Source organism: Cygnus olor, chromosome 1, assembly GCF_009769625.2.
Source record: "Cygnus olor isolate bCygOlo1 chromosome 1, bCygOlo1.pri.v2, whole genome shotgun sequence".
In the NCBI taxonomy this organism is placed as follows: domain Eukaryota; kingdom Metazoa; phylum Chordata; class Aves; order Anseriformes; family Anatidae; genus Cygnus; species Cygnus olor.
The window spans coordinates 97,587,617-97,615,005 of record NC_049169.1 but is presented as its reverse complement, the minus strand read 5'-3'; the positions used below and the strand labels follow the sequence as shown (position 1 = coordinate 97,615,005).

General features: G+C 45.1%; 1 protein-coding gene across 1 annotated transcript in view; it reads left to right on the top strand.

The window, feature by feature from the left end:
* Window positions 1-27,389, top strand: part of ARHGAP31 (Rho GTPase activating protein 31) — a 60,046-nt gene that overhangs the window by 16,090 nt on the left and 16,567 nt on the right. The window contains exons 2-5 of the mRNA XM_040571367.1: window positions 18,760-18,862; window positions 19,363-19,507; window positions 24,806-24,888; window positions 25,603-25,710. Coding sequence (XP_040427301.1) covers window positions 18,760-18,862; window positions 19,363-19,507; window positions 24,806-24,888; window positions 25,603-25,710 — 439 coding nt within the window. The remainder of the gene's footprint in view (window positions 1-18,759; window positions 18,863-19,362; window positions 19,508-24,805; window positions 24,889-25,602; window positions 25,711-27,389) is intronic.

Below are 27,389 nucleotides of genomic sequence, written 5' to 3'. Positions count from 1 at the left end.
GAATCTCCTGCTGTTCCTTGTCTCTCCGATGGCAGCCCTGAACCTTCCTGCCTTGATATGTCTCATCTGTCTGTGTTTCCTGATGGATTTTGCAGTCCCCAGATGTTTGGATACCTGATTCATCTCAAAGGAGACTGTGAAACATTAAGTATTTTTAAATACCCAGCTTTATAATTGCTTTGTTTAACTTTGCAGCATTCTGAACTCATATAAGGCAATAATAAAAATCACTGCTGTTTTCCTTCAAAGGGTTTTGCTGTTGCTGCTTCAAAACTTGTGTGTGATGGCTTTTGCCTTTGTACTAGCAAGGTTATAACATTCCTATTCCCCGAAATCATATTTTTTCAATTCTCTTTTTCAAACCCTCTATAAAGCTTCCTGACAAGAGTGCCCAGGCTATTGTGTAAAAGAGGACTGAGGTTACCCAAGTGCTACCAAATCAAAGTTAAGAAATTTCCCTTACAAATCCTGAAGCCAGAAGAAAAAGACCTCGTGTCTGTTGTCTACAAAGGTCTATGGGTCTGCAAATCTGACTAGAGTTGCCCTTGAGGTTTGCATATCTCAATGTCAAGCTCAAAAGCCTGCTTAGGTTATGCTTTGGAGGTCTGACGCTGGCCTCTCTGCTGTCTCTTTCCCGAAGCAGGAGATGAGGATGCTTGTCTGGAGCCCTGTTCATTTTGAACCGGTTCTTCTCAGGTTTCTCTGATCGGGGTTGAATGTGAAGTAAGGGCTCCTGAGATCAATTTCCCTGAAACCTGGGGTGTTCAGCCACAGGGTTTTTATCTGAGTCTGTCTCTAGCTTGGCTCCAAGGGAAGGCAGAGTGAACATTACAGGCCAGGAGCCTACAGATGCAAAAAATTATAGGCTTTAAAATGTCACTAGCTGTGCATATAATGGATATTCTTTGGATTTTATGATTAGCTGTTGTGTTTAGTTGGCCAATGCTGCCTTCCTGATGCGATTTATAAAGTAGTCTCAGGTCATGGCCAGGCAAGACGGATTCAAAAGTTCCTTGGATTTCCCTGGAAACACCACTGTCTTCTGCATCATTTCCTGTATTTCTTCTGAGCAGGACAACCTTACTGATACATACCTGTGACTTCCATGAGCTTTGCAATCTCCTCTTCCATCCGGAGTCCAGCAAGACATTGTCCACCCAAATGTTTACCCGTATACTGTAAAACCAAGGGGACAGTTATAAACCAAACTCTGCTGTTAAATCATGGCAATACGGCCAGCATCAAGGGTAGTGTGTTACATGTGGGATCCATACAACTGATTGCCGTCTCATGCTCTCCCCAAAGCCATCCTAAATACCAGGATGGCCCAAACACTATATGTGTGTCTAACTCTGCATGAGACTGAGGACCATCTGTGCCTTGGGGACACGGGCATTGGTCTGGACCCCATGACACCTACGTGTGCACTTCTTACATTTGCACTGATGTATCTCCATGCAGCCTCCTCCCTACTCTGCTTGGGTGGACTTGAGGCACAGCTGGCCTGACGGGTGTCCCCTAGGGGCTCAGCTCTCTGCTGGTGTAAAGCTGCAGTGTAGAAGGGAAGGTGCAGAGCTGTTTGGCAAAATTGGATGGCTCAGGGCTGTACAAGCCAGGGCGCGCAATTAAGAGGATGCTCCTTGGCTGCACATTGCTTCACAGCAATCTTCACATGCCCTTCTTGGCATGTGGGTCCTGGGACCCAGTGTGTCCTTTCTAGAGCTCCAGCAAGTTGTATCTCTCACACTGGGACACCAGGAGTGTAAGGGATTCATGTGCTGGCAGAGAAAGGGTGTCTTCATTTTTTTTTCCTGTGGCTCTGAAAAGTTTTTCCAGCACCTTGCAGCACTCTGACACCATGCCTGCATTTCAGCATACTGTCTTTTAGCATTGAGCTCCTCCAGAAGCACAGACTGTGTGGCGCTGGGCCAGCTCCTGACCTCAGTGACACTAGCATGAATCTGGGATGCTGCAGCCAACTGGTGTGGAAGTACTTCAAATCTGCATATACAGCAAGTGTTTTCAGTTGTAAAGGGGGTTACGATTTCAGCTAGCAAAACAGCAGAACAAAAGCAACATCTACGTGGCTGTGGCATGTATGAATCTCCCCTTCAAAGGGGACAAAGTGCTCCTGTGACACCCACACTTATCCCGTTACCACCAGGCTGAGCCAGGAATTAGCTCCAGGGAGATCCAAGGAATGCACCAGAACAAAGCCACCAGGAGCGATAAAAAGAACCACAGATTTTAGGTGAATTTGCCAACATCAGGAAACATTGCTTTGATTTACTGCAGTTGTTATTGAAAATGGTGGTACCATCAACTCCAAGAGAAGTAGATTGTGTTGGCCCGAATCTCTTGTGGGACAGAGTGCTGAGAAATTACTGGTGAGGTTGGATACATATCAGAAAGCTTCGATGACAGTGCCTGGATGGGACATACTGGACACCTGGAGATGAGGCATTGTCTGTTTTCAGGAAGCCTGACCACAGAATGACATTAAACAAAGCCAAACTGCAGACAAATATGATCTTTTGTGAGACTTGCTGCAAAATTCCCCTTTGACCAGGGCCTTCTCTGCTGTAATTGGAGAAAATGAATTGGTTATGAACAGCGGGGAAAAAGAAGAAAAAAGCACTATGGTAGAAGAAGTTTGATTGAACCTGAGAGAGATACAGAGCAGAGAGCACAAAGAGCCTCGGCTCATTTGTAAACACGATCACATCCATAACATGACAACTACCAGTGAAGTGCAGTACAGTCACACTACTCGGGCTCTTCAGACAGAAGCCAAACATGTAATTTCAGAAAGGCTGAGAGGCCAAGGCTGGTATTTTCAGCATATTGGAAGGCAAAGTAAAGAAAGAGCAGCATGTATGTCCTGGAAGCCCTATGAGGATCCCCTGTGGTAGAAATACTTCATGTGGACAGGGGAGTGATGCTAAGGCAAGCACTGCAGTGCAGGCTAAAAGTGGATCCCGTAATGGGGCAGAGAAATATGGCCTGGGGCTGACAGCTGACTCACAGCATATCTTACTCCCCATCTCTCCCGAGAGCCACCCTGTGATGCTGTGACAGCAGGCAGACACATTTTGTGGGTACTCCCCACGGCTCAGGCAGAGCCTGCTGGGCTCTGCACAGGCTCTCCCATAGCCTTGTAGGGCCAGGATGGCCAGCAGTGCTGTCTGCCCGTGTCCTGCTCTGCAGCCAGCACTGAGCAAGTCCCAGCTCATCTCAGAGCAGCCCCAGAGGCCTCCAAAGTGGGGAATGCATCCATGCCCACGTCCAAGGAGAGCACCGAGTTCCCAGAGTGGTTCCCTGTCCTCCCAGCAGCATCGGCAGCTGCTGGCTCGGAACAAAGAGCCTGCGTGTCCCTTTGTGAGCCGGGGCAGCTGGAGGTGGATTTGTTTTCTGTTGATTTCATGGCAGTGTTGCTGCTTCAGGCCGCTGCCGTGGTGTGAGGAACAACAACGTGGTAGAGGAGACACCCAGCGAGTTGCTGACTGCTCCACGGCTGCCCAGTCTGCATGCCCAGCGTGGGAAGCGGTCAGACCACCCTGGCGGCATCGACAGAGCCATCATGTTTGCTGACATTTCAAGGGAACAGAGAAGGGAACAAAAGCTGGGAACAGAAGCCTTTGATCCAGCTCAGAGCTGCAGCTGGAAGATACAGGACTGAGTTGTAAACACCAGACCCAAATTTCCCTTTTTGCAGGGGAAGCATTTTAAACCTCCACTCAGGTCCCTTCAGTTCGGCCTCCAAGGGAAGAAAGCTATGCAGAAAACTGTGTGTCCTGTGAAGCAGAGATGAGAGGTAAAGGAGGGAAAGCAGCATTCAGTTGAGGAGATGAAAGAGGTCAGAGGACAGAGAGTGCAAGAAGTTTGGGATAACCAATCTGTGAACAGACAGGACAGCACATCTTTTCCATTGAATTCAGGCCTCTCCTCCCTCCCCCACCAACCTCCATTCCCTGAAATGATCAGAAATAATGCAGTTTCTCCCCAGATAGCCTCTGGGTAGTTTCTTGCCATTATTGTGGTATTTAGTTATGAGAGAACCATTCACACGTTCACATGGAAAAAAAAATAAAAAATGAGAATTAGAAGTGAGACCAAGCCACAAGGCGTGGATCCCATTCCAAAGTTCCCAGGCACAGGGATATTGCCATCTGGCCTTTTGGTACAAGACTAACTTTTATGACAACCAGAACACAGCTCCAATAATCTGATTGGCACACTCTGACCCAAATCTCCTTCTGAGGTTTCAGACTGTGTGTCCAGATTTTGGCTGGAGTTTTGGGTAAGGAGGGTCTGTTGGTTTGGTAGGGCCCTAGAAGAGTTGAGCTTCCCCCAGAAAAGCACATCTGTGTGAGATTTTCAGCTTGACTTTTGGGGTCAGTGACTCTGATAAGCCAGTTGCAATCTGTGTGTGCTTTACCAGCTTGTGAACTTTTGGAGGCAAGCTCCTATTTACTTGGAGTTTGGATGCAGGAAAGCTGGCTGTGCGGTTTAGTTACAGAGTGGGAGTCAAAGAGGCGAGCTCTAACCTTAGCTCTTCCACTAACTCACTGCACAACCTCAGGCTGCCGGCTCATTTCTGTTTCTCATTTTTTGCACCTATGGGATGAGAATGATACTTATCCTGTGTGAATTCACGGCTCCTTGCCGAGGGGCTGGATTTTTGCTGATGGAAGCGAAGCACGTTCTGTAAGGCCATGCTGGGGCTTTATCCTCACGATGGGGGATGTGAGATACAAATAAGATTTCAAATGAGGGTTTGTTGTAACCCGAGGGCTGAAAAGCAAACCCTAGGACACTCGCCTCCTTTTTCTCTCATTCGCTGACAAGAAACACACACAATAGTCTGCACTTTGGCTTGCAAGGAATTATGCTGCCATCCTTTAAGTGTGCAGAGAGGAGCAGGCGCTAGCCAGCCTCTGTTGATATCGCTACATATCCACTAGAGCTGGCTTCTCTTTCGCACTGCATTCCACTTCACTGCTGCAAGATTACCTTCATCCATACTCAGAATAAAAAAGCAGAAACTCCCCATAAATAAAAATTGTCGCAAAGGTGATATTATGTTGAAAATAACGATATTGGAGCAAATGTATTTCACCTTCTGGAAACAATATGTCTGGATGGTTCTTTGGTCAAAAAATTGAATTGAATCCCTGCATTCCCATGAACCATTTTGATTCTGTGAAATGCACACTTTCCCACTGGAAAATCATTCTGCTGGAAGGTTTTCAAGTAGCCTTTCTTCCCGCATGCTTTAGGATCCAATTTAAACTCCAGCTGCTGGTTGTGGTTGTCCCTTCTTGTAGCAAGTGCTGGCACTACATGCTTTCCTTTATAATTTACACACTGCACTCTTCCAGGGGATCTTGCTGTGGCTTAGAAAGCATTACCTGATAACAACATGGGAAGGACAGTGAGATTATTTTGTCTTGCTTGCGGGAGGCCCATGCAAGACTGTTCCCTTCAGAGCAATCTCCTGCCTAATTTTGAATATCCAGGCATGGTGGCTCACGCCCCTTCCCCTGAGGAGGCAATTCTGCAGCATGATACTATGTCTCGCTCTTAGGCCCTTTTTCCTACCACTCAACCTAAATTTCCCCTCATAATTTCATTCAGTCACTCCCAGTTACAGCTCCTCGATCATCCAGAACGAGCCCTTTCCCTCTGTGGTGTTTCCCTCTGCAGACCGCTATTGTGCATTTGTCTCTCTCCTCCTAATTTGGGCCAGCTGTGCCTATTTACCACCGTCACTTTGTTCTTCCTTTTGAGTCAGTCCCTGTAGATCATTAGTTTCTACTCCTTTTCTCTTCCTCCTCCCCATATGCAGTGTGGTATCCTGTTTTCTTTGTAACTGTAGCCATGCGCAGGGCTAAAAGATTCAAGGATTTTTCCATTAATAAACCCCACACCCTTTTCCTGGTCGGTACATTGCTTAAGAGTGATTGAGGTAATTCATTCACGAACAGCAAAGCCGTACTGAGAGAGAGAGGGAGAGTGTGAAGGGAAAATGTGAGCTCAGTGGGATCTCGAGTCGCGGTCCTTCCTCGAATCAAGGCTTTGCTCACGGGGCAGCTTTGCAAGCAGGGCCTGATCCTGCAGCGTGCTCAGTGTCCTCGGTGCTCGTGGGATTCAGCTCCAGATGGGTTTAGCTGTGTGAGGCTGGGCTCCAAATGGCAAGCGTCTGCTGCCCCAGCCATCTTCTGCTGTGAGGACCTAGGTGGGCTTTTTGCTTTTGCCTCTTGCACACTTACCAACAAAGATTTTGCAATCACACCTTGAGTAAGAAGTTCTGCTTGTGAGGAAAACGAAGCTCCAGCTCACTCTCTTGCAACTCCACTGGCTCTGCCAGGCTTGGGGCCATGTCTGTTGCATAAAGCTTGAGAAATTTTGCCAACCTCTGTGGCAACTTACACACAGGGACTGGAAGAGTAACCCTTTGTTTAGCTTCTACAGTGACACAAGAAGGTGGCCAGGCAATAGATAGGAAAGGAAGGAGAAAATCACATTGGAACAATGTATTTTATTGAAATATACATCAAACACCCCCTAAGGACCATGACTCAAAAAGTCTGGTCCTGTTTTGGCTATTAGGCACTGGGACCCTATAGTAAATCCCCTCCTCACTCCCCCTCTTTTGGCAGCAGTTTTAGGTGTGGTGTAGAAAATGCCGGGGGACCTGATTTCCCTGGTCATTCCTCACATAGGGGAAACTTGGTTTTGCAGGGGAATGTGTCCTAATGCAAGCCAGCTCCTCACCCAGTGCTGGAGGCTGTGGCAGCCGTGTAACTGGGATGCTCTGGAGGGCAGGAAATACCATTGCAAGTGTTGGCTGTGCTCCTCGTGCTCTGCCCAGTTACGTGCCCAAGCTATGGTGGAGCCTGCAAATATGTGTTCCCAGGCTGCTCCTTACATAGTGCACACCCTCCTATCACCCAGGGTGTGTTTATGGTCTGAGATGATTGTCATTGGTGCAGTACACACTGCAGAAATGCAGACTCTGAGTCCTGTTGTGCTAAGGGTGGTGTAAATACACACGTGGGCTCTTCTGCGTCCTTCCCTGTGTATACTACGGTGCCCAGACAGCACTAAGGGAATTCCTCCTCATCTGGGTGACCCTGTCCTTGATAACCTGCTGATGGGAGCTGTGGGAAGACCATCAGCTTCTCTCAGTGGAACAAGTGCAAGCCTTGAATGCCATGGACCAGGGGAGGTCCAAAATGGTGCTTGGTTAGGTTCACCCTTCCTTGCTGGGGAGTCAACTGGTGCAATGGCAGGCTGTGAAGAAGCACTCCAGCTTGGTGTAAGCCATGTTCTGCAATCTCTGTTCAGTTTCTCCACTGCTGATGAAACAGTGCTGGCAGCAGAAGAGGTTCCTCCATTTAAGAGAATGAAAATGAAGGCAGTGGTCTAGTGTAAAGGTCTTGGCATCTCCCTCAGCTTATGACAGCACTGCTGGACCACAGGGGCCGAGGCTGTAGCTTTTCTTCTGTGAGCCTTCATTCCTTAGCAGTGGGAAATCACCAGCTGTAATTAGTCTCTGATGTTCTCTGCTAATAAGTGATTTCCCTAGTACTCGCAAGTAAAGGCATCCCTGAGACACAGCTCTGTTGTTGTGACCTCTGGTCCCACTCCTCCTCATGGAGAGGGGCTCCAAATACATCCTGATGTCCTCCAACACTGCAAGGAAAGGAGTCCCCCTCTGCTCCTCCCCATTATACTCCTGTCTCTTTTATTTATTTATTTTTTCTCTCAGCCACAGCATAGGAAAATGGCTCCTGCTGGTCCTCATGGAAAAGGATACATGTGCTGGCAGGAAGGCCATTTGCTTTGGGAGGAAGAGGGGCCTGACATCAACAGGAAGAGCTGTGCAGCCGGACGGCTGCCGCGTCCAAGCGAGAGGGGCCTTGAAAACAATGTCAGCCCGAGGTTCAGGGCTCGCCAGCAGGAAATGAATGCACGCTGGTGTTTGCAGTGCAGAGGAAATGATAAGCACTACCTGGTCTGACTTGGAGCAGAGATAGCGGAGAGAAAAAAAAATGAAAAAGAAAAAGAGAGAGAAGAAAAAAAAGAAAGGTTGTTTTTCTTCACACTGGTTTGGAGCCCGTCCTTCGCCAAATGGAAAACAAAATAAAGAGCAAAATATGGAATGTATCAGGAGTCCGTTGGGGGGCTTGGGAACTGAGGAGAACAGTTGTGAAGCGACTAGATTTACTACTTTGGTAACAGCTGGATATTGCCATTTTTTCCATTGTTAGCACTGAGAATGACCCTCAGCTTGATAACTGCTGCCATGCTTATTTATTGAGAGATGAAGGGAGGTGGAGGCTGTATCCCATGTGGAAATGGGAGGAGAAAAGCCACGGATGGGGACAACTCTTCCTGCTGGGGCCTATAGCAGCCTAACGATAGAAACCTCTCCTGTCTTGTCCCTACTAGGTGAGGAAATCGAAGCCTGTTTGGGGAATAAGAAGACAGGATTATGCTGTAACAGTTAATTTGGCTTTATTTCTTCCCCCTTTTTATTACAGAATCACAGAAGTGTAGGAGTTGGAAGGGACCTTGAGAGATCATCGAGTCCAACCCCTCTGCCAAAGCAGGTTCCTTACAGCAGGACCTAGGGACCTTAGACCAGGACCTTAGGGCTTGTAAAAGCCATATCATGCATCCTTTCATCGTTGGCCTTCTGACAGTTTCTGGTTCTGATATCCTTACCCGTTTCTGGTTCTGATATCCTTACCCCTCTGCCAGGCAGCTGCAGAGGTACAGGCCCTGCAGGTCAGCTTTGGAGAAACCATACCTCATGGCTGGGCTGCATCTCAGCAGTTATGTGCTGATGTTGTGGGGTGGAGGTAGCCACAAAGAGCACGGCAGGAATTTTTTTCTTCTAAACCATCCCAGCCCAGCATCAGCCTCCAGAAGGCCTGGAGGCTGTGTGACACCATCTGCAAATGATGTTCTGCATCCTGTGCTGTCCTTGATGACTCTTGTGGAGGTCAGAGAGGGAGAGCTGCCCTCCTGCAACACAAAAACTGCCACAAGGCTGGCAGATGGAGCAGTACTGTATTCCCTGCTGCCTCTGCAAGCAGTCCTGAAGGTGCAGCACCACATCCAGATGTTGGAACCAGGCTGCTTAGATGCTCATTTTAGAGCTCTTTACACTTCATGGTGTATGGAAGGGAAAACATGATCCCTGAGACCAAGGCTGTAAGGTACAGCTTGGACAAGTGCAGCTTGCAGAGGCGAAAAGGTATAGAAAAAATGACCTTTATCAAATGGACTACTCTTAACTAAGCTGCTAAGCAAAACCAACCCACAGAGACAGGTTCTGAACTTCCTGATGTAGAAATACATGCATGCTTGAGGAATTCACCCCCAAACCAACAGCTTTGCTTGACTAAGAGCAAGTACTTCACCCAGAAAGACCTTCAGCATACAGCAATAATACGCAGGACAATGCACTAACTAGCTAAATGAACTTTGCCTGGGAAGGGAGACAGTAGGAAATGTCTGTGGCAATGGCTTACTCTCTGGCTGGCTGAGCAACCTGCAACAAGCAAGGGCACCAGCCTGTAGGGATGCACCCCCAGACCTATGACATCAGCTTAGAGAGACTTTTGCGGCTTCTGACTCTAAATATCACCTGTAGGTTTTAGGATTTCAATTGACACCTTATTGAGAAAAAAATCTATTTCTCTAAGAAGAATTTCCTGGTAATACACAGGAAACCTCTCTCACACACACATATACATGCACATACATGAATATACCTGTACGTATATGTAAAAATACGTATGTATATATGTGTGTGTATGCACACATGCTTAAATATATATGTCACTTTATATGTACATATTTATTTATATATATAGGTATGTGTGCCTGACCAGATGTTTCTTCTGGCAGAATTTCCTCCATCCTGGCTGGACACAGAAACTGAGCCAAGAGACTGTGGTGATCATACACCCTGGGCAGTGTTACTTAGGATGGGTAGAACAGCACTTCTTTTCACCAGACAGACATCAGTGATCCAAGTCACCCACAATTTAATCCTCTTGAAATAAAGACTAACTTGTCTTCATCCTTCTCTGAGCAGACCTGGGAGGAGCATTTCTGCGTGACCTCCTGCTGTCAGCAGCAGTCTTAGTTCTCTGTTCAGTGTTGAACCTCACACCATCATTTTATGTTCTTGAAAAGTTGGTGCAAATGCTCCTATCAGTCCTATCCATAGTTTGGTAGTATTTGAATGTTCCAGTAAGAGGTAGGACGGAGTTGGATATAGAGTTTTTTCCTCTTGTGGAAAATGTTGCTGAATTCAATGGGATTTTTTTGTATGAGTGAAGTTCCTTGGGTCAGGCCCAGCCAGCCTTGCAGTGAAAACACTCAGTCTAAATATATGCCTCAACAACTGTGCAAAGATGGAATGGATTTTATACTGCTTGGCTTTAAACTATAATGACTGATTATTGCTAGTGCCTTCACATGTTTGTTTTCAATCACATTGACATCATAAAGCCTTATTTACTTTTTCTCAAAAGTCTGTTTTCATTTGCTTTTCACTTCTCATCTGCAGCCTGTAAGGGTTTGTTATTTGGGCTCCTCATCTGTCTGTCTGTGATATATAATGATTCTCTACAATGTTCCCTGCTCTTTGCCCTAAGTTGTTGACTATCCATAAAACAGCGCACTTGGAGTAACCTCTGGAAATTGCTGTGTCCACTCTTCACCAGGAGAGCCCTAGAGGCAAGCTCAGTGAAGAGCCTGAGTGAAAGAACATTACTGCATAGCCTAGTGTCAGTCTGCATCAGTCTGTCAGTGTGACAGAGGGCAAAATAAAAAGAAGAGAAAATCACAGCATCAGTTATAAATGTGTACTTTGAGATTTAGCTATACAGTTTTAAATCCATATGAAAACATGGTCCAATGCCTCCTTCTCAGTTACTTTGTACCTTGTTACCAAACATTAACCTGGGCTCTCAGAGGAGTAACTGGCCCCTTGTTTCCCTTCCAAACACCTGAACTTATGGGCAGTGCCATTCTGCATTTGCTGGCACCTCTGGATGTGTGCTATAAAGCTGGGGAATGGCTATCACACATGCATGCAAGTGATCCACTGTGCAGAAAGCTTGGAAAGAGAACCATGAGTGCTGATGGTCCGTCCTACCCTTGCGTGCTCAAAGGGACAACAGTGTTTTGCTGGGGAAGAACCACATGGAGAATTGTAGATATCCTGGGACACTGAAGTCTAAGTCAGAAAGGACTAAGGAACAAACTAACTGAGAGCCAGCTATGGATTACAAACTGGTCTCCTTGAATTACCATTCTCCAGGTTCTGGGATCCTAAGAATCCTGCACAGGAGTTCCCATGCATCAATGCAGTTGTTGGTTTCTACAGTTTTTACAGCCAAAAATGGTTGTAATAGCTTACAATCACTCCCAGCATCATTTTGGTCTGTAAGAAACTGAACAAACCTGCATTAGCTAAACAGGCTCAAGTAGAATATGGAGGCTGTGGACTATTTGTTATCAAACTTGCTGATGAAGCCCTTGTAAATGAAAGCATATAGTCTAAAAGCTGTTGAGAGGAGGAAAAAACCTTACTAAATCCATATATTTTCTTTGCTTTGTTACCAGCAGTAAAGTAGCTTAGCATGACTTTCTTTGCTTTCCATGCTTAAGTAGAGAGTGAAGGAAGGAAGAAAAACATGATACAATGAGACAGCTGTAGTCCATAAACTTGTTTATTGATTTGGATGAAAGACAGTAAGCACTCAAGAGGCTTCAAATGGAGCCTACATCACTGTCCATCCATTCTGGCGCTCTTTTCTTGCAGGCTGCCTCTCCCGGCTCCCCTGAGCTGCAACATCAGTATTGCCCCACTCACTCCTGCATTCCCTCAGCCTCTGACACTGCCTTCAAATTTGGCATTGTGTTCAGTATGTGTCATCAGAAATGAGGTTAGCTGAAGAGCCCCTGCCTCACAGCCTGCTTATTCTCACTGTGCCTAGGCTTTCACCAAGGTCAATTCGCTACACGCAGCTCCACAGCTATTCTGATTTTTCCTGTACTTGACCTTTTTGTGACAGCGTGAACTGTCCTGTCACACCTATGTCCAGAATTCAGTACCCCAATTGCCTTTGCTGTTGTCAACAAAACCCCATACAACATCCACCCTGTGGATCAGAGCTGTTAGGATTTCAACGGTAGCTGAGACTGTGCACAGCTCACTGACCTGCTCCACAGAATCTGAGCCACAAAGCAATAAAGTTAGGACTGGAGACATCCTGTTCGGTTATCTGGTCCTTTTTAGCAGGAAACCCACAGCAGGATGTTTCCCTAACAAAACTATTCTTGTAGTTAGTACAATCTCTTTTCAAAAGTGCCTGCACGACAGAATTTGCCAGCTATGTCAAGGTATTAGCCACATTTCAGAGGGGTATGGTGACCGCTGGGTTTGAGAGTCAGCACTCAGTGTCTCCTTGCACAGTGCTTTCTTCTCGTTTTCCTTTGGTGTGCTGGTCAGGTCTGCTTCAGGCTCTTTCATTTCTGCCTGTAGCATCATGATCATCAGATCTGCTCTGGAAAATCAGGTGTTCCTACATGTCTTATTTAGATATGTGAGATGTAAGCTGTGTATAATACCAATAGGAAAAAAACCTTGCTGGTGGTGCTGTTGACTTTATTCAAGCTCACACTGGGCCTGTGGGCTGTGTTTAAGTGCATCTGCTTGAAATCCACCTGCCCCATCCCAAACAGAGCTTGGTGTTTCCACTTCCCACTCTGACCATGAAGGGGGATGGCTTGCAGCATTTGGCAGATCCGAGATCATACTTTTTTTTTTCTTCTTCTTTTTTTTTTTCTCATGTCTGATCCCACCAAAATCACAAGTGCATTCAGGACGGTGCTTTCATCGCACGGAACAGCATTGTTGTGCTGACCTTCGTGACGATGCAGAGAGGTTTCCCACAGAAGCAGAGGAAAAAAAAATATGAAGTGTGTGACTGAGGTGGTGATTCAGTTGTGCTGGCCATGCAGACAGGGTCACCTTGGCGCCAGCTATTCATCTTTTTTTAACTGTGTTTATGGCAGCTAGGGGGGAAGAGGCGAGGAGGGCTCCAACAAGGTGATTTGTTTTTCAGCCTGTTTGGTGTTGTTTAGATATCTCGTGCTGTTCAAACACAGGTGGGTGTGGGTGATCCTGGTAGCTCGGCCCTCGCAGCCTAACTAAACACTGGAAGTTGATGATGAAACTGTTTTATTTTTTCTTCTTCTGTAAAATTAATTTATTGATGGTGAAAAGTACGCACAGACATCCTGCGGGATGAAGCCCTCTGTTTGTCCTGGTAGGCAGATGAAAGCTTCTCCATCCCCAGCTCTGCCAATGCACCTTGCCTCTGAGCAGGGGAGGTCCTCTGCAGGGATTTCAGACACTGTGGTCCCTGCCATCCCTGGCCACTGATGACAAGGGGACTGTGGATGGCAAAGGAGACGATGCCTGGGGGTAAGGCAGGATTTATTCCTAGCTGCCGTGGGTTGGGAGTGCAAACTGGGATGCGGTTTCAAATCCTGACTGCTGTGCTGAACCACAGCTTAAGTGAACCACAGAGGGGAGAGCACGGTTTGATCTCCTCTAGAATCTGCTTCTCAGCCAACCTGATGCCTAGTAAAAGACAAGATCAGCAATAAGTAAATAAATAAATAAATGAAAAAAAAATAGTGAATCAGCATTAAAGTTCATGATTTAAAATAGGAATCATCAGGAAATGCAGAAAAATGTCACATCTGAGATACTAACTCTCAAGCTTGTTGCCATTTATACAATGCTGTTTCTTTCCTGTGATTAAGAGGCCAAGTTAATATATTAGTATGTTCTAAAATGTGTACCGTTTTGTTATTTTTGTGCATGTAAAGTACAGCTCTTGCTTAGCACAGAATGAGACACTCATTTTCTAGGGAGAAATATCTCCTAATTTAGTAATTTAAATTGAAACAAGAGACTGTTTAAACCTTTATTGTCTCATGATTTCACATGGTATTATAGGAAGCATACATTACAGTTAAGGGCAATGAAGAAAAGAAAAGAAAACTTAAGAAAATACTGGTACAAAGCAAAACAAAAATGGTGAAATACAAATGCCCACATCTCTTTTTTTTTATGGCACAGGATTCATTCTTTGGGGAAATTTTTGAAAAAAAACACCACCAAAACAACACTGTTTCCTACAAAGTCAAATGGTTAATGTTTCACATGAAATGAAATGTCTACATTTATCCCTCCAGTTACTTGAACTAAAATTAAAATAAAATGAAAAAGGATGTGAAACCACCTCCGTCTAGCTTAAACCAAGCACTAAGGAGGATCTGAGTAGCTCTGTCACTAACTTTTACCATTGGAAGGAGCTTTCTGAGAAAACAGCAAAAGGATAAAGGGAAAAATGAAGCCTGCCACTATTCAGACCAGTTTGGTACAGTGTGCTCTGGGCAAGATGACCCAGTCCAGGTTAGCTAACTTAAAGCACAGTCTTGCTAAATGGTGTTCATACCGACTAGTTTGGGTGGCTAACTTAGCAGCCTCCTCCCTAGGGTCCTTCTGTAGTCCATAGAGACCCAGAGTTTCTTCTAGTAGGCACCACTGAAGACCACAGGTGGTTGCTTGCAGCTCCTGCTGGATTAGTATCTTTCTTGCTCTTTGCTGGCTTTGTTTGCTAAATGGCCTAACTCACTCCCTCCTAGTGACCTTTCCTCTTAGGGCTGCTGAGTGATTTAGTTGCCTACATGCTTAAAAGTCTTGCTGGTTTTGATCCAAAATGCTCAGTCTTGTGCCAGACGAAACCTTGGTCAGCCATGGCTCAGAAGGGGCAGGAGACGGGAGAGACCCAATGCTGTGGGCATGAGCTGTGCTCATGGAAAAGATGCTGCTGAAGGTGAGGGTCTGCGTATGCTGAGCTCAGAGGTGATATCCAGTGAGAGTGGAATGAGTTACTGTGACTGCCCTTCTGGTTTATTTTTGTCTAGGGGAAGAGAAGTATTGTTTTTTTGTGCGCAGTATGTTTATAACTCAATTTCCCTTCTGACTGATGCCTCGCTCCACACTCTCCTCTCCTCTTCCATCTGGTTTCTATTGTAGTTTTAAATGAGGACAGTTTGGCTGTCTGGCAGAACAAGCGGGGTCTGTGTGACACCAGCTGCCTCTTCCAACTTCTAAGCCTCCAGCATAGTTTTAATTATAGAAGTGTCAAGATTGGACCCCCCCCCCCCCCCCTCAAACTTCTGTGTCTGCATGCACGCACAGCCCTCACTACAAATCCTCATCCCCATCTAATCTTCCTTCAGGAGACACCCACGTCTCTGATTTATGTGTTTCTTGTAAAGCTAATAGAGTCTAGGGCTGCATCTCCCCGCATCCAAGGTTGATCACAGCCTGTGTTTTGGTTTGTGCACATCAGTAGCCATACCCAAAACAACCCAACCACCTCAGAGATGGCTGGAAGTGGGAGGGAGCCACTCACTGCCTCTCTAACCTCACCTCCCCCAAGTGCCCTAAAGACCCAGCTTTGTAGGAGATCAGAGCTGCTCAGGAATTTCAGAGCTGCAGGTTCTGCTCAAAGAAAACACTTATTGTGCTCTGGTTTCATACAAGTGCTGCATTTAGGGGCTTGCTTTGCAGGAAGCCGATGCAGTCCTTTCACCTCCAGGGATCTGAGGTCAAAGTCTGTAATTTTTGGTTGCAAGTGAAATGTGCCCTATGTGGGATTTTATTGACATCACAAAACCGCCACACATTTTGGCATGACTAGCTGTTTCTCTTCATTAGAGTCAAAGACCTGGTATGGCAGGAAGTTATGTTCATGATGAGTGAAGGGCATTGGCAGAAATATGTGAGAAGCCCAGGGCTGGAAAAGCAGTTAAGATTGCAGGGCTGGTGTAAAAGATATTGGCAGAGCTTGGTGCGTATTGTCCATCTGTGGTCTATAAGGTTGTCTCTACTGTGCAGTCTTCACCCACTTTTAAAAATGAGTTGAATTTTTTATGTTTGCTGCAGATTATTCCCCTCAGCCCCCCCCCCCTTTTTTTTTTTTTTTTTTTTTTTTTTGCTTTCCGTCCTCAACAGATGGAGCTATCCTTCTCCAGTCTATGTATAAGAGGTTTGCTTATGTGCCTGAGGCCTCTTGACCTAATTTATCCCAAGGAAATTTAAACCTCAGCAAAACAAAACAAAACAAAACAAGACAAACAGAAAAAAAAAAAGTGTGATTTAATAGATCTTCCTTGCAAGAGGTCAAATTAGTCACAACAAACATCAATGTATGCATTTTTATTTGGTGTCCTTGTTCTTAACACTGAGGTTTTAAAAAGTGTTAAACAAAGGTCACTGTTGGTACAGACTACATTCGTGTGGCAGCTAGACACCATCACATACAGTTTGTTTATATGAAAGGCTGCTCAGTTTTCTGACAGACCTTGGCAAGTGGATTTCCTACTCAGATAGGTTTTCTGTTCAATTCAGTCTTTTTTTTTCTAGATGGCATGGCGTTCACACATTTTCCCACCCCTGTGGGTCTGAAGTGATGATGGATCTGCCTTGCTTTCATTTTTGCTGCTTATTTCACTTTTATTCCCAGACCCCAACCAAGAAGGCAATCTTAATATGCCATGTACCCATAGCTTCTGCCTCAAAGACATTACAGCTTAACCAGACAAAAATGAAGAAGAGGCTTGAAGTTATTTTCTTTCCTTGTCTTTATTTCTAGCATGCTCACCATCATATGATCTGAGTTCTCTGCTGTGGTTACAGATAACCAAGTCTTACTTGGAGAAAGGAAGGTTCTCTTTCTTGATGCGTCACTTGGGCAGGATATTTAGGAAATGTTGTACTTTTATTTTGCTCTGTATCCTTCCATGTCACCTAGTCCTTTTAGTAAGTGGGTGCTGTAGGCACTGAAAAGAATGCTTCCCATGTTCCGTTTGGAGGTCACTGATATGAAAAAGTCCATGACTGCCATGGAGAAATCTTATACCATGTAGTCTTCACTGGTTTTCCATGAACATTGTTGTTGTGGTAGGCTAGGGCCCCTGCAAGAGGTTCAGCTGGTACTTAGTCCTAGCCCAGCAACGTGGAGATCTTAAAAATCACCCTACGGACTTCAAGCATGACCCAACATGGCTATTTTAACCTGTATTATGAGTCCTTGATTCAAAAAACAAAGAAACAAACTAAAAAAATAAAAGACAATTTTCTCTGTTGTTCTGAAGAGGCTCCTTTGGCCTCTTTCAAAGAGAATTAGCCTGTTTGGATCAATCAGGTTTCCAAGGAATTGCTGCCACTCCCCCTCCATTTGGGTTGGCCATGCTGAGAAGAGAAGGGATGCACAAGAAGAACCTCTTTAACTCCCTTGGTGCCAGCTGAGAGGCAGACGGGCAGCGCTTCCCTGGCTCTCTGGGCTCAGCAAGAGTGTGTCACTGAGGTAAGGCACCAGCCTGGGAGCCCTCCTCCCCAGAGCCAAGGCCCTGGTCTGTGTGGTAGGAGCAAACCCACACTTCTGAGAAACCATGAGCTGGCTCTGGCCTCAGCGGCACCTAGGAGAAAAACAACAATGTACCAGCTCTTTGTTTTTCAGGCCGTCCTTGGGGTGCTGTCTTTGGATCCTGTGGGATGAAGCATGTGTTAATATGTCATTATGGCCCTGAACTCAGGCAGAAAAACTCAGGGAAGGTCCAGCCAGAGGCATTATCTCTGTGGTGTCACAGAGATGCAGTAATTTCTATGCCTGGCTTTCCAGTAAAATGTGTGGCTTAGCCTGTTTTCTTCCGCACAGCTTTCCGAATGTGCAGTGCAGCAGAGTCAGCATTACAGCGAGGAACTTCAACTTCTGCATTTACTGGCTTCTGTGCTTATGGCTGTGTGAAGCATTGCATTAAATACACAGTAGTTTCTAACACCTAATAAGGAAGGACTCTCTTACTGTTATTGTTATAGCTAGGGTTGTTATAGTACTGGGGACAGAGAGGCTTGGTCTGACCAAGGGGATGAGGGTTTCCTCTACCTATATAATGGAAAAAAATAAACACAAGCTTTGGGTCCAGGTCTGGATATAAATGCTGTGCCTCAGGCTCCTCTCAACTTTAAGGCTGATTAAGTCTTTGGCTGGTTATGTTGATGGAGTTCTTTTGAAGCCAATGTCAGATTTTGCCAGTGTGCAGATCTAGTCAATATTTGAACTTTATACCCCCTCTGTGGGAGTTTATGAGTACTAAACTGTGGGTATGTAGGCTTATATGGAAGTGTGAATGCTTCTCTGAGTTTTATCCAAGCCAATCAGACCTTTTGGCTTGATTCAGCAAGGCTGGAGCTCTATCCTGGGGAGGGGGGAGGTTCTTGGGACCACATGCTTTACCTCATGCTTTCAATTAGAGTGAAAATGCCTCTTTTTCTGGAAAGGAAAAAAGAAAAAAAGAAAAAAGAGAAAACCTACCTTTCTTCCCACAGTGCTTCTGTGACTTCAGGCTCAGTAACTGTCACATGGCAGAACCACTGCATATCTTTACTCCACAAATTAGCCACGGCTACTTTGTGGGGGCTATTTTTTTTTTGTTTGCCCTGTATTTCTCCTGTTACTGGACACTTTCCTGTGTCTGCAGACAGCCTCCAGTACTGTCTGATGAAACTGTCTCCTCTGTGGTGACTTGTGGAAGCTCTTGTTGTATATTCACTGTGTTTCTTGCTTTGCTTTCTTCTCCTAGTCCCCTATGTGCTGAAGAGCTGTGCAGAGTTCATTGAGACTCATGGCATTGTGGATGGGATCTACCGTCTCTCAGGAGTGACGTCCAACATTCAAAAGCTGAGGTAAGGGCAACCTGTCTGAGTGCCAGAGGGATTTGGTGGCATTGCTCAGCATCTTTGAGCAGTTAGTCCCTCAAGTACATATTGGGGCCAATAGAGCTCTGCACTGATGCAGAATGGGAACTGTCTCTGAAGCTGGTAGCAGGAAAATACAGTGTTTCGGGGATTAGTCTATGACAAAGAAAAGAAGTCTCCTTCTGTGTCCATTAATGGGAAGGGCCTGGAGTGTCTCAGCACAAATACTGAGTTGTTCTTTCTCATTTCAAGACAGAGAGATCTCTTTATATCACTTTGGTGGGCCCCTCATGGGACTGTGCTGGGGCAGCCAGAGCCTAGCTGAAACCTTGAGGCTTGGTCCCAGGCTGGGCCAGGCCGCAGATAATACAGTCATCTCTGCTTTCCAGTTTGTTTTATCCTCCAGCTGTAAAAGAGTATGCAGAGTGGAGTTTAGGCATGCTACAGCTCTTATTCAACTAGGTTGCCATGTCTGTGTGTTGTTTCAGACAAGAGTTTGTTTCTGATCAATGCCCGGACCTGACAAGGGAAGTTTACCTCCAGGACATCCACTGCGTGGGGTCTCTCTGCAAGCTGTACTTCAGGGAGCTGCCCAACCCTCTCCTCACTTATGAGCTCTACAAGAAATTCACGGTGAGCCCTCTTCCTGCCCTTATTCCTAACCAGAAGTGTGGACATGTCACAGGTTCCCCCATGACAGGTGTTTGGGTTTCAATCTGGTGTCCTGGCTTCTGGTGCATGAATCTGTATAAACACTTCCCAGTGCTCTTCCCTTCTCATCTTGCACTGGCTGTCTTTCCCTGTCCTTGTTTCTTTCCCCCCTTTCATGTTTGTTTCTCTCGTTTTCTCTGTTGTTTCCTTCCCTTTGCTCATTTTATTCACTGCGCTGCTTCCCTGGTGTTACCCTTTCTCCCCACTGTGCACCTCCTTCCAGAATGGCTAATTCTCTTTGTTTTCCTCATTACTGTCCATCACTGAGAGCCCTTGGGGTCACCTGGGGCCTCTGATCATAATCACAGGGGAGTGGTTTCCTCTTCCCTGTTCCTTCCACAGTCCTTGACACCTGAACAAATGGATTGCTCAATCCATGTGTAAAGTATCGACTTCTTTTTTGCATCTGTAGCATTTTCACAGAGTTTGTCAGAGAGCAAATGATGACACAGGTTATGCCAGCTATGACATATCAGGTCTGTCATGATCATATCATAAATACAAACAGCAGAGGAAAGTGGCAGCTGGCCAAGCAGAAATCTCCAACCTTGTTTAAATGGATTGTAATTCAAAGAGTAGTAAATCGATTCTTCAAAACAACCATAGATTATACATGGATACAGTAAGAGAAGATGGCAGGGAGCTGGAAAATATGACTGTGAAGCCTGAATTTTTAAGAGAGTTGGCTAATATTGGTGACAGATAATATTTTATTAAAAGGTGGCAGCGCAAGCTATACTTGTTGTAAAGGCTGCCTGTTTCTTACCCTTCTAAATCCACTTTTAGCTGTCTATGACACCAACAAATTTAAATCTAGTCATTCAGGCTGAAATTGTCCATGCTAGAGGTGTGAATTTTCAGATTAAAAGCATTCACCAGCTTCTTCAAACAACAGGGGTGGGGGAATGGGAAAGATTATTTTCTCAGTGCTAGAAACATCTGTCCTTTGTTAAGAATTTCTATCGTCCTACTCTTTCTCATTTGCTGGGGGGTGGAGAGGACAGGCATCGCCAAAAATGCTGGATATTGCATAGAAGAAATTTTGCAAAATCATGTCGAGATGAAATGGGAAGTGGCAAGCAAGCTTAGCTTCAGGTGCTGCTATCTGCATTACCTCTACCCTGAGTCAAGCATTTCCAAACAGCAATGCTATGGCTCAGGAGGCCCTGAGAAAAATACATGCGGTCCACACAAGAAGACATTCTTCAAAGACGCCTTGTGCAAGGGATCGTACTGTAGGGCAGAGAAAAAAGAGACCAGTCAACTTGCTATAAGAACCAGCAACTGGCTATAAGAAGTCACGTAGCTGCTTGGGACTATAACTGAGCTGGGGAACAAGAACTTGCTAGCCTTGCCGTGCTGCCTGACAGCCACACAAAAATGCTAGGTGTCTTTCTATTTCCATGATGATTTTTAAGTAAGACTACGCTGTGTTTTGAGGTGGTGGATAGTCAAAACCTCAATCACAACTCTGAGCAGATGTGAAAAATTGTCCTATACCCTCAAGATATAGGGATCGTTAGGATATAGGATAGGATCTCCAAAATGGAGACAGTCAGGGTGAATAGGACCTTGAAAATACAGGGTATAATTGAACCATTCATAGTAACTGATGAGCCTCATTCTTGTTGCAGATATTTGGCTGGTGTCTTTCTGGCTATCATTACTGATTTATGAAAGAAAAATGCTATAAAGGAAACATGAAGATTTAGATGGAAACTTTTTTAGGAAAGAATGTTTGCTGAAAAGTGCAGTTTTGAGATGATGACTTGCAGATTTTGGTCAGATACATTTGGTAAATAGTTTTATTCAAAAACAAAAGGGAAAACACTTCTGTAACTATCCAAATGTTTCTTTTACAAATACTTTCTAAAGGAAATGTTTCAACTTTAAATCAACACATCCAGCTCTTAAATAAAACATCTTTCAGAAAAGGGTTAAATAGCCCCAAATTTAAATGAGTTTTTCTTTCACTTTTGGTTGAAATGTGAACCTTAGTCAACCTTGAACAACTGTTTTTAAAAATCTTGTGCCAGCTCCCCCAAATGTTATCACTTTAGATTGACCTAAAAGGGATTTTTTTTTTTAAACTCCATCTTCTTAGTTTGCTCTGCCCAAAATCTCTTATTCACATAATTCTGCTCAGTGGAGATTTATAATGGGTAACCCAGCTGACAGGAAACACAGTCAGATACAGGGAGGAAAGAAATAAAAAAGACCAAATCCCCAAGGACCAGAAAAAGCACTATAGGAGCGTGCATGTGCGTGGGGTGTCTGAACAGCGAATGGTGGCAGCTGTGCCTAGGCAGAAGAGCTCTAGTAGGAGTAAAGGATGCATGCTAATCCCAGACTGACTCACTCAGAGTTGCTTCTGAGACGGGATAGGCTCCACATTGAGTCATCAGGGTGATTCAGATATTTGTGGCTAAGGAAAGTCAAATTCTTAATGACTAGAGAGGGATTGGCCTTTTGGTCGTCATTCATGGATGTAACATCCCAGTCACAACCTCATAGGCTGTTGACCTTTGCAGAATGGTGCCCTCTCATGCTCCCCAGTTTTCCATCTAGTATTCTGGTGCTGGCTGCTTGTTTCATGGAATAGATAAGTTGACTCTGCTTGGCTCCTTCCAACCTGGGCATAGAGGTGGATGGTCCTTCAGGACAGATCATCTGTAGGAGGCCAAGCCTACCTCCTCTCTCTGGTCTCAGTTCAAGTTGTTATTTGAGGCTTTTGTGAATTGTGCATTCCTAGAATCACCATCAGAGTTAAAAAAAAAATACAGGATTTTAAATTGTTTTAGATACCTACCTTCTACCATCCTCAGAGTGCTCTTTTCCTGTTTGTGAGATGAAAATATAAACAACTGGAATTCATGCTGTGATTAGCGGACATGTAATAAATGGAGTTATTGGTTCTTCCTTGATTTCTGTATTTTGCTGTTCTAATCCTGAAGTTGGAAAGGTCCTCAGATTTCAAAGGCACAACACATGTGGGTCAGAAATGTGACTTGGAGGTTTGAATGGGTCACGACCACAGAAAGTCTGGTATTCACTTGCTGTCTAAGCATTAGGTCTTTGAGAACTGGAAGTTAAATGTAGGAATGAAAATCAGCACAAATCAGGAGAGAAAATTCTGTGTACAATCCGGTTGAAATATAATGTTTTAGATGCACTAGTTAAAATTTGCATTCCTCTCTTTCTTCATCTTTGGGTAAGGTCATTCAGCTGGAAACCTTGTATGAAGATTGTGAGAATTCTTGTTCTTAGGATTTCTAGGCTGATTGTAATAGTGTTTTTTGTTTGTTGGTTTCTTTGTTTTTAAAGGATTGATTTCAAACTTTTAAATATTCCTATTTGTTGTAGTGAAAGGGCTGTCCCTAAACCTCCTGATGAGTCACATGCCTCAGAAGGGGTCCTTTGCTTGGTCCTTCCTCCTCACCAAGGCATTGTTTCAGCAGAATAACAATGAAAACAAGGAGAAAGTTAGCATCACTTTCTCAAATCTCAGAACAGTTTTGTTTCCTGCTTACGGTTGGAAATGAAGTGTACAGCCAGCTCTTTTCAATTCACAAGGGCTTATCATTCGCAATTCAGGTGTTTTGCAACAGGCGGCCTGGCACACTGCTGTTGTGGATCGCTCTCCTTGGCAGAGACCTGATTCATGCACATGTGCAGCTGCCTGTGGGGGCAATGCAGGTCATGGAGGAGTTGTACTGGTGTTGGCAGTGTTGTGACATGGCCCATCTGTGGCACTGCAAGGCTTGATTCCTGGCCTGTGGAGATGGCAATGTTCGGGCATTTGTATGAGTGTGAGCTTGTGACAAAGATAATCAGGTGGCCCACTGCTGTTGTTATGGGTAAAATGTAGTACAAGGCGTTAACCTACCTTTAATTTGGGCAAAAGAAATGCATCCACATCTCACATACACCAAACTGGTGAGTTCACTCATTTTTCTTTGCTGTAACACCAATGAGTAAATTCAAGCTAGAGGGCATAGATCTTAATTCCCAGTCTTAGGGAATAAAATATATTCGTATTCATCTCTGACCTTGAAACTAGCTAGATTTGGTTTACCGTTGGTTGTACATGAGAAATGGTCTGCAGGGAAAAGGACAGTGACCTGAACAGAGATGGCAGCATCGTTAGTGTAGATGTCGTAGGGATTGCAAGGACAAGAAGATGCTTCCGTAGTCGTAACTCGTAATTTCAGGTTGATGATGTTTAAGCAGCGGGTGGTTTGGGACGGGTTATTTCCTTCCTCTCCTTTCCTAGCAGTGCTGACGTCTGTCTGTAGGCAAAGCTTCTGCTGCCAGCGTGGGTCCCAGCATCTTTCTTTGAACCCACTCCAAAATCCAGTGGCAGCAGGGTAGGCAGGAGGTTCCCAGACAGTCATGCATTGTTTGAAGTCGCTGGTGGTTTGCCCTCCCCCAGCACAAAAACTGAAAGGGAATAGCTGAACAGATGGATACCAATGCAGTAAACTCCTAGGAATGCAGACAAAAGCTTATCATGGCTTTTTAAGCTTTTACTCCAGAGACACTTGATCAAGACCAAGACGTATAACCTCGATTCTGTCTAACCTAGTCTAACCTTGAGTATTGGAATTTATTAATCTACCAGGACAGTGATTTTGCTAAGGCTTCTCCCACCATGTAAGATGAAAACTCACACAGACTATTTCTAGTTATCCTCATATGACAGACACAAATATGGCTTATTTTAATGAGTATAGAGTATGCATATCCAACCCTTTTTTATTACACTGGGCTTGAAAGACCTATTTTATTTCAACACAGTTTTGGGGGATGGACATTTTCATTCATTCATCTTTTTCATTTTTCATTATTTTCACTTTTCTCTTTCCCTCTATTTCTATTTTACCCGTCACTATCCTTGTTAAATGAAGGGAAAAAAAGAGGGGAAAAAAACCACAAGAAACATAATTCCTAATTGAAGCTCTCAGTTTTCAACCCTCCCTCCCCTCAAAACATGGAACACCCTGTTGCAAGGTGTGGGGAAGATGTACCCATACATGAAATAACAGCACGGCAAATCTCTGATGTGCTGGGAACACAAAGCAACTTCTCCTACCAATAGCTCTGCAAGGTAACAAGAGAGCATTCCCTCAGAGACAGGCTGTCTCGTGTGACCTTCCTTATCCCTCTTCCTTTTCCCCTAAGTCCGTCGCCAGGGTGGACTGTTTCCTTGTATCTCTGCAGGAAGCAGTATCACGCTTCCCTGAGGACGAGCAGTTGGCACGAATACAAAATGTCATCCAGGAGCTCCCACCATCGCATTACAGGTGAGAATGTGTCCACTCAGGCTCTGAGGAACAGGGTGGTGGCTGTCACCATCAGGGAACGTTGCTTGAAACAGCAACAGAGTTCATTTCCAGAAATTAATTCCCAAAAGCTGACTCACTATTTCCAAATCTGGCAACAATTTATCTGGCATTTAAATGTCATTGAACAAGCCATCATTAAACAGGCTCTCCCTGCCTCAGCCTATCCTCCTCCTCCCTGGGTATGACCACCATGGCACCCTTGGCCAGTGTACTGGGTGTGGTGAGAAGCAGATGATCTTCTGGAGGCACTTCAGCATGAGCTAAGCCCTCGGACTTTGCAGGATCCAACCCTTTCTCCTACCCAGATGCCATCTCCCTTGCACCCACATCGTGCTAAGGATTGATTGGTTTATGTCCCATCCTTGGCCACCACAGAGCAAGGATGTTCAGGGATTCACTGCCATCCCATCAAAATCCTGGCTCTGTAAATCCTCAGTTCAATGGGGCCTATTGTGCAGACACTGCCCTCCTTGAGGAGGGGACAACTCCGAGCTCCAGGCTGAGCCCGAGACCTGCTGTCCCTGTAGACAAGCATTGGTCACCTGAGTGGAAGGGAGAGCCCACCGGTGGGTCTCACACTTCAGGCCGCAATGGGCAGCCCTCAGAGGAGACAACCATGCACACGGTGAGGGACTTGACAATTTTCTCTCTATTCATGTGAAACCACTGCAGAACGCTGGAATACCTGATCAAGCACCTGACTCACCTGGCCTCCTTCAGCAACATGACCAACATGCACACCAGAAACCTGGCCTTGGTGTGGGCTCCCAATCTCCTCAGGTACAGTAGAGTCCTCCCAGACTGAGCACCATGTTGAGCTCCACGGGGAGCATCAGCACCTGAGCCTAGAGACACATCCACTGAGGGAAAAGCAGAGGCAGGAAAAAACAGAACAACTAAAGGGAATGCTAGAGTAGAGCAAGCAGCTCTTACAATGGGAAAAAATTCTTCCAGGTTGAATAATCTGAGGTTTTACTGCCAACATCCAAGGAAACTTGTGGTTTTGCTTCTTCACTTCTTTTTTTTTTTTTTTTTTTATTCAAAAATAAGGCTGTTATTTGTAAGTTGAGCACATTGATTTAAAAATGACAAGTTAGCTCATCACTGTGGAACGGAAATGACATTTCTGACAGTGCCAGTGCTTCTGCAGTGATGCGGTGAGAGACAGCAGGGCTTGGAAGGGAAGAAAACAGGGTAATAATATCACAGGCCTGTCTTGCATCCGGGTCTGCTACAGCATAAGTGAAATGAGCTCGATGGACTTAAGATGGCAGCTCATGTCAGATCACAAGACCACCAGTTATATTTTGATTGATTTGCTGGGCACTTTTCTGAGAAGAGGTCCAGATAAGGCGCAGGCAGAAGTTTGTCTGATATGTTGTAGAGCTGAGTAGAACAAGAAAACATTTTATCTGAAAATTTTATATTTAAATGTTTTGTATTTTGGTGAAGTTGCCTTCCCCGCCTATCCCATACCTGTGTGTTGAGAGGATTGAGCTATGCAGGGGTAGTCCAGATAAGGCGGGCTGGGCAGGAGAGGGACATTGGCAGAGTTGGTGCAGGGAACCAGGAGGTGGGGGGGGCTGAGAGGAGGCTGCAGGGCAGGCTGGAGGGACATTGGCAAGAGAGCTACAGGCAAATCACAACAAAGGCAGAGCAGGTTCTGAAAATGATTCAGATGCTTACTCTACTGAACATCACAAAGTGTGCCTTTACTACTGAGATGTTTTCATGCCAGCATCTGTCCTTGTCAAAAAAAACTGAAGTCTGTTTCCTCTTGCAATCTATTGTAAGTGCATATCCCAGGGAGGATAAGAAAGGAGCAAGCAATGCAACTGCAGTCTCCTTACATGGTTATCCTCTTGGCAATGCCCCAAGCTATTATCTAACACACCAGTCATTAACTTTACAAAGGATCCATTGCCCAGAGATAATTTCTTCAGCAACACTTTGGCATGTCAAGATAAGGAATGTTTCTTTGCTGAGAGCAAGAGTGAGAATGTGAGAGTGCAGGGGGGCAGTGAAGAGCCTACTGGGACACACAGCAGAACATTGGCAAAACTGGCATGGGGAGAACATGAGCAGGTTTCTGAGGGATTTCATTCGAACTCTCCTTGGAGAGATGATTGAAGCATTGCACAGGGATCTGGAAGCAGTGCTTGAAGGCTCCTGTGTTGTCTTTCAGGGCTAACTTTGAAAGTGCTAAAGGAGGACCAAAGAGGGAGAAAAGAGAGCAGTTTGAGAGTCAGTTTTATCTACTGCTGAAGAGTGTGAAAGGGAAGGAGGGAAAATAACAGGCAGGAAAGAAATAACAAAGGTGAGAGAGAAAACGGAAATAGATTTTTAAAAGAGTGAAAAGGCAGAGAGAAGGTGAGGGCTTGGTGATCAAAGGAAAGCAAAAGATGCAACAGGGGAGGCCAAAACATCCCTGTTCCAAGTCTTGCAGGAAGAAAGCCAGT